Raw genomic sequence first — 12,771 nt, forward strand, 5'->3', positions numbered from 1 at the left:
GGAAGATTGAGGAGAATGTCTTAGCTAGATTAGCTAAGGATTATACAGTGTCAGATATGGGTTTATTGTGGTATAGAGATCGGATTTGGAATCCGATGAACATTGGGATTAATTGGGAGATTCTGGATGAATCTCGTGTTATTCTCCTATTCTCTTCATTCGGGCATTGTGATAGTCCATCAAAGTTGGAAAGCTTTTATAGTGGTGGCCTGTGATGGAGAGGGGCATAATGGAATGCGTGATAAAGTTCTTAACCTTAACAGGTCAAACCAGAGTATCAGGAATCAGCAAGGCCATTGCAGGTTTTGAGTATTTTGTAATGGGAATAAGGAAAGCATCGCGATGGGTTTCACGATGGAGCTGCCCAGGATAGTGGGTCAGCGCGATTTAGGGTGAGTCATTATGGACTAGTTTTTCCAAGTGAGTTCATTTCTATCAGTAAGGATAAATAACACAACTGATCAGTATTTAGATCTCAATGTGAGAGAGATAGTGTGCCTTCTTGAGAACTCAAGATCTATCTTATCAGATGAAGACTCTATTGTTACTTCCAGGTCTTGGAAGGGAAGGAAGGCGATGAATATATAGATGGAATTCTGTACAGTTCATTATTCTCAGACTGATGGTAAATCAGAGAGAGAGAGAGAAAGAAAGAAAGTTATCCAGTATTGGAAAGGTACCTTATGAGATGAGGTATGTTGAGAATGCTTAGCACCAGTTCATTGGAATGAGATGGGTGAGATGTTGATTCTGGATCATGAGATGGTTCAGAGGACCATTGAGGCTATTAAAGGTAGAGCGTGAATGCTCACTTCTCAGAGTAAATGGAAAAGTTTTACTAAATTGAAAAGCAGGAACATGGGGTCACAAGTAGAAGGGGATTGTGTCTTCCTTAAAGTATCACCATGGAAAAAGGTGAGGAGTTAAGGGTAGGTTAAGCCCTCGAGTAGTATGACAGTTTGAATCCTGGATAGGACTGGTTAGATTGACTTTGGATCAGCCTTACCTTTGGCACTGTCAGTTGTATACAGTGTGTTATGTATTTCCATGCAGTGGACATGGGTTAAAAGGAACTCATGAGTTGAGTCATAAGGATCTGAAGGTTGAGGTTAGGTATTCCAGTAAGGAATAGCTGATTCATATTGTAACAGAAGAAATAAGGTTCTGAGGAACAACGTGTACCTTGCGTTAAGGTATGTTACAGAAACAGTGAGGTCAAGAGAACGACTTGGGGAAAATGGAATCAGTTGTGCGAAATTTATATTCCGGGCAATTCAGATAAATTTCGAGGACGAAAATTCTGTAAGGAGGGGATAGTTGTAATGCCCCAAATTTCCTAATAAGTTTTAGGACCTTGATTTGGAGGTCGGGAAGGCCATAATTGATTTATTATGTTATTAAATTGTTATATGCATGTTTATGTGAATTATACTATAATATGATGATAAACGCATGCATATGGGTTTATGTTTAATTATAAGTGCATTTTGGTAATTTGGCCCGTTGGGGGCATAATTGTGTATTTTCGTGCATGTGGGTGAGTTATGAATGGTACCACATTATATGTGGATTTGTTCGAGCCTTTCGGCATGAGACGATCATGAAATGAAAGTGTTCGGTCTGGTCATAACGGGTTTAAGTTCGGGACTCGGGGTGAGTCTCGGGGTGATTTTAATGTTTAGAACATTACCAAGAATTATAGGGTAATGAGATATGATTTATTAGTATTTGAGAATAATGAGAATTGGAGGGTGTTAATTATGATTAACAAAATAGGTGCGAAAGGACGATTTTGCCGTTGGTGGCAGTTAAGGTTTTATTTTAGACTTGAGGGCATTTAGGTCTTTTCACCCTTAAGGATTTATATAAGCCATTAAGGTTGTAGAAGCTTACCAAAGACAGAGTCTCACTTCCCCTCCCCCTCGATGGTCATTTCTCCCCCATTTCTCTTTGAATTTCAAGCTCTTTTTGAGGAATCGAGCCAAGGAACCAAGTTGTGATAGGCTAGGGTTATGCTCTACCATTGAAGAGGGTGTGTTGCTGATATTGAGGTGAGTTTTTAGCCATTAAAAGTCTTGTTTCTGCTCTGTTTTCCTAGTTGAGTTTTAGCTGGTTTTTTAGTTGGAAAGTTAGGAATTGATTGGAGTTTTGGCTAGGGTTCTTGGGGTTATGGTTCCTAGGACATGTGGGGATGGTTTTTGGGTTCATTTGGGACTTAATTTGATGTTTGGAAGATTTTGGTTTGGGTTAGAAATGGTGGAATCAAAGTAAGAAGTTGCTGGGCATTTTCAGGCTGGAGGTGGCGCTACAGCGCCCAGTAGGGGGCGCTACAGCACTACCTAAAGAGGTTCTCGGGCGGTTTGGTTCTGTGAAGAGCGATAGGGCACTAGGGGAGTAGCGCTACAGCGCTACCCTGTTTCTTCAGAACCCCGTTTTGAGTGTTTTTAAGGGTTATTGGCTCGGGGTTTCACTCCTTAAGGCCCGGGATCGAGTCTACTCACCGTGTGGGTACATTTCGGAGTCCCGAGAGTGGGGTTTAGATAAAGACCCTATCTTTGTTGATTTTCATTAATTAGAGATTATATTTGGTTATGACTAGGTGACTGTAACGCCCTACTTCTTTAGAGTCGTTACTAAGTGAGTTTAAAAACGTGCATTTAACTCGCTAATCGAGGTTTTAGGTCAAACAGTGTAATTAAGCCATAAACAGAGGAAAAACTTTAGAAACAACTCCATTTCATTGAAAATCATAAAAGTTTAACACTTGGGATCCCAAAATACAGTTTAGAAACATTTACAACATATAAATTGAACCAAGTTGACTAAATGACAAAATCTAGGTTTATTTGCAAACATCTCCCAAAATCCACTGGCCGTGGCAGCCAGGCTGGCCAAACATGTACACGCCGCTTCACGCCTGCTACACTCATGGTTGGTTGGCTTTCTCATTACCCTTACCTGCACCACAGAGCATTTTGTGAGCCGAAGCCCAACAAGAAAACCCACAAACAGATAACATATGCAAAACATACACCAAGCATATAAACAGGCCATCAATAGGCTAAACACATACGGCCTAGCCATCCCAGGTGCCTTACCTGACCCTGGGTTTGCGGTCCACACCGTGAGGATATCCCAGGTATCCTTTAGGGACTCGCCCTGGCAACTCGCACTCCACGTGCTCAACGCTGCTCCCAGCCCCTTGTTGTACTCAGCCTTGCACTCAATGTGCCTAACGCCGTTCCCTGCCCTTTGCCGTTCTCGGCCCCTGCCGACCTCGGTCTACACCGTTTCCGGCTCCTGCCGATCATTCACACAATTGCATTCATAGCGTAACAAACATATATTGAATACTAACCAATTCAATCAAAGGGATACGCCCTGCAATTTAAACACATTGGGCTCAACCCTGCATACAAGCTCTATGGGAACAAGGGTTTTCTTACCTGAGTTCCGAGTTCTCTGAGCACCGCTATTCCGAGCACAGTCCTCTAACTTGAGCCTCACTGAAATCCTAGTCACAATACATTAACAATATCCATCCATCAAGTTCTAATCCATTAAATAACTTTAAGTCATATCTCTAACCTCCGGGACCTTGAATTCTATCAATCCGGGTGATAAAATCCATCCCGAGCCTTAACCATTGAGTTCCCAAACCTAAACACCCTTAAAAACTCAGACTGACACTAAGAGCCACGGCCCTTCCCACAAGTGTCGCGGCTAGCCTCAAAACAAAGGCTAGCACCCCACTGTCACCCACACGGGCTGCAGCGCTCCTCAAACATCTCGGCCTCCCATGGCCGCGCGCACACACGGGTCGCGGCCCTAACCTCCAAACCCAGAAATCTTCATCTTTTCCTGCATTTTTCCTCAACCTAATTCATCCTATAACCAAGCTAACAGTTCTAGATAATCAACACAAAGTTTCAAGCCCAGTTTCAACATTAAAACCCATCAAAGCCTGCTCCAAAAACTCAACTAAAATACCTAAGAACAGATCACATTCTACTCACATGCATAACCTAAGAACATAGTTGAAATTCAAACTTAATTCCCATGGTTAGAGCTTGCCTTTGCTAAGTTTTGATTCAGAGTTGTTTCCCCTAAGTTCCAGCTTCAATTCCTCAACCTCCAAGCCCTAGTTTTCTGGTTAGAGTCTCCTAAGCTCAGCTTCAATCCTTAGTTCTTGACTATCTTCCTTCCCTTGCCTATTTCCTTGAGTTTATCTTAGAGAGTAAAGAATAAGGAGTTTAGAAACTATCCTCAGCTGGGAAGGGAACGTGTAAGTCGGTTTCTAAGTATTCTAAACAATTCCAAGTTTTGTTTTATTCAGCTTAAGCTTAAAGGTTACCTCAAGGCTCAGGGTGCCAAAAACGTCCCTGAGGGCAAAACGATAAATTTCCCCAATATCCCCTCCTAGACATTCTATCCTCAAATATATCTCCAAATATTTATTTTCATAACCCGATAACCCCATATAATAACTAATACCCAAATTACCCCTCGACTCACCCCGGGTCAGATTCTCAACCCCGTTGTGACTTCCTGGCTAACCGCTCCCCAGGACTGTCTCGGATCGTGTTGCACAGTTATATCACATATATATAGCATTATCACATATATACCCCTAATATCCAGGCGGGGCCCACATGCACATTTAACTCAACTAAACATGCATCATTATCATATATACACGTTAATTCATATATCAACATATTAAATCATTTATCGCCCTCCAGGCACACTAATCAAGGACCTGAGCCATATTAGCAAATTCGGGTCGTTACAGTGACCGCTAAGAGATTAAAGGATCGATCGTTCTCAAGGGTCGTTCTTTTTCTAATTCTCGCTCGAATCAGAGGTAAGAAAATTGCACCCTGTGTATATGTGACATGCATAGTTATTCTTGATGCATGTTGGATGTCTAAATGTGATGCATGTAATGCACGAGAAACATGTGATTAGGGCATGCCGTGAATATTGAATATGAGATTGTTCAAATTTTGAGCCTCTATGTTTATGCATGATCCTAATTGTGCTAGCAATTGTTAAGTAAGCATGTTGAATGCCCTATATTCGGATATTTAACATATGATATATGTTTGGTAGTACTGCTTACTTGTATATGGCACTGACTAGTCAGGGTCGGCACTGGTCGCGTATTACGGACCTAAGAGCCGATAACGACATAAGTGTCATGAACGCAGGGCCAATAAAAGATTAGATCTAATCGATATCAGTGTTGAATGACTCTGGGAGCATTGATGCTGGATCGACCCTAAGGTCGATGAAAATTATAAGCGCTTGACTAGTTACTCAGATCCAGGGCCAAAGGCCTAGGTGACGGTTTGTCACATGGCTAGGGAGCGGAATCCCATGGTTGTGACTCTATGGTCATGTGATAGGTTATATTGGTGACTAGTTCATCGAACACCTATCCTGTTTAAGCTAGTGAAATGATCACTTATCTATAAAGCCACAGTGACCCTATTGTCACATGGTAATGGGAACGGAACCCACCTTAGTGACTATTACTACTGTCACTCTTCTATTTAGGGCTATAAGCCTGGTATGGTTACCAGAACCACCAGTGTTAAATCATTATTCTGATTAGGATTGACTTTATAGTCATCCACTCAGGAGGGTAGGATTCCTTATCCTAGATACCCATCATTACGTGGATTTATTTGCCCACTTGAATAGGGCTATATTTACTAGGCGTGTGCCATATTATTTGATGACATGTTATTACTGATCATGAGCATATTAAGTTTTCTTGCTAGGCTTCGGCTCACGGGTGCTATGTGGTGCAGGTAAAGGCAAAAGAAAGCTGGATCATCCTTGAGTTGGAGAACTTAGGTGACGATGTGTACATATGCGGTTGCTCAACCGCCATGGCCGAGGGTTGAAAAAGGAACTAGGGTTAAACCCTGTTTTGCCCCTTAGATCGGCTAGTTGTAAATATTTTCTTGTAATTGACTTTTAAATTATATTTTTGGGATCCCAATGTATACAGTAAACGTTATAATGAAACGTTATATCTTAACCAAAAATTTTAATCCCTAAACTGCTAATCATACTTAGTTACACGATTTTGGTCAAATGACTCAATTAGCGAGCTTAGCACTGTTTAAAGGCACACCGTTACGGTCCATGGAGTTTAGGGCATTACACTTGCTCCCTAGGATTGTCTCGTGACGAGTAACCTAAACATATCCATATAATAATGAAGTATCACACACATACCACATATATGCCAAATATACTCATAATAGGTCAAATTACGAAAATTACATATTTAATACACCAAAACATGCATATCAAATCATATCATAATATATCTCACATATTCACTTGATACTATAGAGCACATAATCACATAATTCCATAATTTGCCATCTTAACCCCCTAATCAAGACGCTAAGCCTTATTAGGAAATTAAGAAATTTGGTACCTTACATATGTTGCGTACTCTCTGAACTCTATCATTATTTAAACTCAACATCTATCACTTTAAGATATCTAAATTAATTTAGTCTATCAATTACAACTTTTTTAGGGGAATAATTAAAAATTAGAGCCACTAATTATATATTTATACATAAATGATATATCCCTCAACAAAATTCACATATACATATATATCTCATACAAAAATGGATTCATCCCAGCTCTACTTTTTCTGGTTGATCATCATATTTTGTACAATTTCTACCATTCTCATCCAAGAAAACCAAATTATAATTCAAGCACATGAAATTGCCCCTAATCATCATCACTACGAACCTCCAACAAATGTCACAAAAACCTTCTACTTTCCAAACTTTATTACCCCAACCCACCAACTCAAACTACTTGGAAATGCCACTCATAATCAAAACGGTGTCGTTCAAATACCCCATTCATCATCATCACCACCCGTTGATCTTACAAACCAAGTAGGCCGAGTCATATACTCTTCTCCCATTCGTCTCTTTGACCCGTTGACCAACACTCCAGCCTCTTTCAAAACTACCTTCTCATTCCAACTAAACTCTACCGGCACCGCCTCCACTGGTCGGGAGAAACACTACGCCGGAGGCGGCGGACTGGCCTTCATTATAGTCCCTGACGAGTTCACTCTCGGCCGGTCGGGCCCTTGGCTTGGAATCCTCAATGACGCTTGTAACCACTACAAGGCTTTCGCCGTAGAGTTCGACTCCAGCCATGACCCGGAACTCGGTGATCCAAACGATGATCATGTCGGAATAAACGCCGGCGCAGCCGTATCATTCAAGACTGCCGTTTTACCTTCATCAGAAGCTAGAGTTTCTCTTCATAATAGCTCAGTCCATCGAGCTTGGATTAACTATGACGAAAAGAATAAGTGGATCAAAGTCTTTTTAGGATTAGATGGTGACCCAGTTCCGCAAAAACCTGTATTATCTTCCCCTTTAAATCTTTCACCTTTTCTCCAAGAGTACATGTTTGTTGGGTTTAGTGCCTCGACCGGAAACTCTTCTCAGATTCATAACATATTTTCTTGGAACTTTTCCTCTGTTTCCCAAGCTTTTGTTCGATCTCGTACGTCAAAAATTTGTCATAGGAATTTGGCTCGTCAAGTTTCAAAATATTCAGCTGATTATAATATCAAGTCTTACTATGATCCGCCGAGCAGTTTCATGATCTTTGTGGCTGTTTTGGGATTGTTCTTATTGGGTTGGCTTTGTTTTTACTTGAGCAGTCAACCAAGAAAGAGTTCGACATTAACTACTTATGATATCAGTAATGTCTTTCTCGAGAAGAGGCGACGGCCGAGGCCACCGAGCAAGCCGAGACGGTTCTCTGTTCTGGAGCTCTCTCAAGCGACACGTCGTTTTAGCGAAGTGGAGGCTTTGGCGAGTGATGCCAGTGGAGTTTTGTACAGAGGAACGATGAGAAACGGTTGTCGTTTGGGAGTAAAGCGTTTCAAGACTAGTTGTCGTAGTCAACAGCAGCACTCGCTGAGTTGGTCAGGGTTGGAATACGGTGGCCGAGTTTTGAAAAGAATCGGTGAGTTGACTCAAGTGAGTCATCCGACTTTGTCTCCGATTCGCGGGTGGTGCTGTGACTCGGCCGAGACCATTGTTGTCTACGATTATTACGTGAATGGAAGCGTTGAGAAGTGGCTGTTGATGGGGATCGGGGCGATTCCGTGGACTCGGCGAGTCAAACTCATCAAAGACGTCGGGAAAGCCCTGAGTTTCTTGCATTCGAAGGAACTCGTTCATGCCAACGTGAATGCAAGCAGTGTTTTTCTCGATGTAAACTATGAAGCCGTTTTAGGAGATTATGGTTTTGTCTTTTCTCCGGACCGAGGTCGAGATAGGTCATCAACTTCGACCTTTGTTGAGAAGAAACAAGACGTGTTCAAGTTTGGAATGTTGGTGTTGGAGATTGTGGCCGGAAGAAGAACCGTTGACTTTGACTTTGGCCATGATCATGGTGATCATGAGATGGGTATTTTGGAATTTGCATTGAGAATGGAAGAGAGAGGAGAGATAGTGAAGGTGGTGGATGAGAGAGTTATGAGAAAAAACTGTGCTGGTGACTCGGAAGAAGGTGTTCGTTTTGTTGAGATTGGGTTGAGTTGCTGTACAAGTGAGAATAATAGGAGGCCTTCCATGGATGATGTGGTGCGACTGCTTAATTAAGATATGATTTGACAGAGTCAGAACTCATCCACGATCCTGGTTGACTCGGGCATGACCCACTTAACTATATCTATAGCTATATGTATTACAAAGTTGGGATGAGGTTCGCAATTCGTGCTCAAGGTTAGTCTTCCAAATAGTAAGAATCTTGTATTATAAGAAAGTGCTTAATCAAAACCCAACCTATTTATAAAAGGGTTGACTCGACATGTCCCGTATTAACCTGTTTCTATAAAGATCGTATTATATTTGTGTCAACTTATCAACTCTTGGAACTTTTTTTTGAATTATTAAAAATTGAAACAATAGAGTTGTGTGTGATATGGGAAAAGTCTCACATGGAATTGAAACACTCTTCATAGAGTGTATATAAGTTGCAAATGCTATGTCTTGGGGTGTGCTCCAAGGGGTACCCAGTTTTGTGCGAATGGGTGAGAACTCACACACTTGACCACGACGTGCGCGCGCCGCCGTCCAGCCGAGCCGAGCTGGTGGGTGGTGTCGTATTTTTTAAGTTTTAATTTTTTTCAACAAAGGTATCTAAATGTTTATCATTTTATTAATTAAATTAATTTTAAAACATTCATTTAAAAAAAACGGTTTTTATTTTGATTAAATGAAGATAAACGTTTTTAGCCGTTTATATCCTCCTCTGATTTAATGGAAAAACGTTTTTAGACGTTTTGGGGATTTTCTTATGTGTATAAGTTGGATCGAACAATTTAGAAAAAAAAAAGGTTGTTCTTTTTGTTCTTTCTGGGTTCTATGAATTTTCTTTGAGCATTTTTATAAGGGTGTACAAGAACGATCTTCTCGGTGCAGGGAGGAATCGTACAGAGGTTGTTTTATCCTGGGGACGGCGTGGTTGATAGACTGCCGTGCACACTTAGGGCAGAGCCGTGAAACGTCTTAAAGAGAGCGACTTTGTCTGCGACTCAGCCAGAAAATTTGATCGGTAATTTCGTTCCAATTTTATTTTCTATTGAGGAATATCAATTTTAAGAAGATCTGTTCTGCTATGGCTGCGACCGATGAATTTTCTGGTTCTACCTCTGTTGATATTAATAAGCCATTTCGTTTTGAGGGTTTGCACTTTAAGCGTTGGAAACAGAAGATGCTTTTTTATCTGACCATGAAGAAGGTTGCGTTTGTGCTCACTGCTCTGAAGTCGGTTGTCTCTGAAGCCTCGACCGACAAGGACAATCAGACTGAACGCGAGAAGCAACAGAAGGACTTGGACTCCTGGGTGGAAAATGATTTCCTCTGTTTAAACTTTATTCTTAACGGTTTATCTGATGATCTTTATGACTATTATAACTCAGACAAGACAGCAAAGGAAATTTGGGAGGCGCTGCAAAAGAAATATGATACAGAGGAGGCGGGGACTAAAAAATACGCTGTAAGTCGCTACCTAAAGTATCAGATGGTGGACGATAAATCAGTGGAGGCCCAATCTCACGAAATTCAGAAAATTGCTCATGAGATTATCTTAGAAGGTATGGCCCTTGATGAACAGTTTCAAGTTGCTGTTTTGATTGACAAATTACCTTCTTCCTGGAAGGACTTTAAAAATGTTCTCAGGCATAAGACTAAGGGATTTTCCTTAGAAAGTTTGATCACCCACCTTCGTATCGAGGAGGAAGCTAGGAAACAAGACCAGAAAGAAGAGGTGCTTGTTGTCTCTAACAACATCCCTAAGAAGCCCACACCTGCGGTTCTGAAGCCAAATGGCAAAACTTTTAAGAATCAGAACCGCAACTCGAATTCAAATTCCAACCGCAACTCGAATTCAAATCCCAACCACAACAACCAGAACAATCCTCAAAACAACAATCAGAGTTGGAACCATAACAGGAACCAACATGGAAGGCAGCAGCCTCCACCTAAACAGAATGACTCTGGACAACTCCTTTGTTGCGTCTGTAACAAGCCAGGTCATATTGCACGTAAGTGTAGGAATAAGCCAAGCACTGCTCCGCAGGCTAACTTGACTGAAGAAGCTTTTATAGCTATGATTTCTGAGATCAACCTTATTGGTGGATCAGATGGGTGGTGGGTAGACACTGGCGCTTCTCGCCATGTCTGCTATGATCGTGCTATGTTTAAAACATACACTGCTGCTGATGATAAAAAAAGTGTTGTTGGGAGATTCCCACACCACTATTGTTGCTGGGATTGGAAATGTGGAGCTTAAGTTTACCTCATGAAAGACTTTATTACTGAAAGATGTAATGCATACTCCTGAGATGAGAAAGAAACTGGTTTCTGGTTTTCTGCTTAATAAGGCTGGGTTTACTCAAACTATTGGGGCTGATTTGTACACCATCACTAAGAATGGTATTTTTGTTGGGAAGGGTTATGCTATTGATGGCATGTTTAAGTTAAATGTTGAATCCAATAAAGTTTCTCCTTCTGCTTATATGCTGTGTGATTTTAATGTTTGGCATGCTAGACTTTGTCATGTTAATAAGCGCATTATTAAGAACATGAGTAACATAGGACTGATTCCTAAAGTGTCAGATAACGATTTTGAAAAATGTGATTTCTGTAGTCAAGCAAAAATAACTAAGACTCCTCATAAGTCAGTTACTAGAGAATCTGAGCCTTTAGATTTAATTCATTTAGATATTTGTGAACTTGATGGAACGTTAACTAGGAATGGTAAACGTTATTTCATCACTTTTATTGATGATTGTTCTGACTTTACTTATGTGTACTTAATGAAAAATAAAAGTGATGCGCTTGACATGTTCAAATTATTTGTGACTGAAATTGAGAATCAATTCAATAAGAAAATTAAAAGGTTTCGTAGTGATAGAGGAACTGAATATAATTCAAGTATGTTTATTGAGTTTTATAATTCACATGGCATTGTACACGAAACCACTGCACCATATTCACCTGAAATGAACAGTAAAGCTGAAAGAAAGAATCGAACTTTTACTGAATCTGTTGTGGCTATTTTATTGAATTCTAGTGCTGCATCTCATTGGTGGGGTGAAATTCTTTTGACTGTTTTTTATGTGCTGAATAGAGTTCCTAAGTCTAAAAGTAAAGTTTCACCTTATGAGATCTTGAAAAATAGGCAACCTAACCTGTCTTATTTTAGAACTTGGGGCTGTCTGGCTTATGTTCGTATTCCTGATCCTAAGAGAATTAAGCTAGCAAGTAGAGCCTATGAATGTGTATTTATCAGATATGCAATTAATAGTAAAGCATATAGGTTCTATGATTTAAATGCGCATGTTATTGTGGAATCAAATGATGCTGATTTTTATGAACATAGATTCCCTTTTAAATTGAGAAATAGTGGGGGCGCATCTACTAGCAACATTCCTGTGATTAGGAATAATGAACATATTGAGGATAGAGAATCAGAACCTAGGAGAAGTAAGAGAACTAGAGTTGCTAAAGATTATGGTTCTGATTTCTGTGTCTATACATAAGAGGAGGATCCTGCTAACCTCCAAGAAGCCTTGTGCTCTTTAGATGCTGACCTCTGGCAAGAAGCAATAAATGATGAGATGGACTCTCTTGAGTCTAACAAAACGTGGCACTTAGTTGATTTACCTCCTGGTTGTAAGCCTATAGGTTGTAAGTGGATCTTGAAAAAGAAATTGAAACCCGATGGTACTGTTGAAAAACACAAGGCTCGTTTGGTAGCCAAGGGTTTTAGGCAGAGAGAAAACATAGATTTCTTTGACACCTTTTCACTTGTTACGAGGATAACATCCATTAGAGTTTTGATTTCCCTAGCTGCCATTCATAATCTAGTTGTACACCAAATGGATGTTAAGACTGCATTTTTGAATGGTGAATTAGAAGAAGAGATCTATATGGATCATCCGGAAGGGTTTGTAATCCATGGCCAGGAACATAAGGTTTGCAAGTTAGATAAATCTCTGTATGGTCTTAAGCATGCACCTAAGCAATGGCATGAGAAATTTGACAATTTAGTTATCTCACATGGATTTAAAGTGAATGAAAGTGACAAATGCATTTATTATAAATCTGATAATGACATTTGCACTATTGTATGTCTACATGTGGATGACTTGCTCATATTTGGTTCGAATATCCATGCTGTGAATGCTGT

General features: G+C 40.4%; 1 protein-coding gene across 1 annotated transcript; it reads left to right on the top strand.

Annotated features, from left to right (window-relative positions):
- Positions 1-6,659: 6,659 nt before the first annotated feature.
- Positions 6,660-8,675, top strand: LOC133780032 (probable L-type lectin-domain containing receptor kinase S.7). Its single transcript, XM_062219916.1, has one exon. The coding sequence runs from the start codon at positions 6,660-6,662 to the stop codon at positions 8,673-8,675; it is 2,016 nt and encodes a 671-aa protein (XP_062075900.1).
- The last annotated feature ends 4,096 nt before the right edge of the window (positions 8,676-12,771 follow it).

Source organism: Humulus lupulus, chromosome 5 (assembly GCF_963169125.1).
Source record: "Humulus lupulus chromosome 5, drHumLupu1.1, whole genome shotgun sequence".
NCBI lineage: Eukaryota > Viridiplantae > Streptophyta > Magnoliopsida > Rosales > Cannabaceae > Humulus > Humulus lupulus.

Excerpts from the sequence above, each read along its gene's own strand:
- LOC133780032 (XM_062219916.1), top strand. The coding sequence starts at position 6,660 with ATGGATTCATCCCAGCTCTACTTTTTCTGGTTGATCATCATATTTTGT.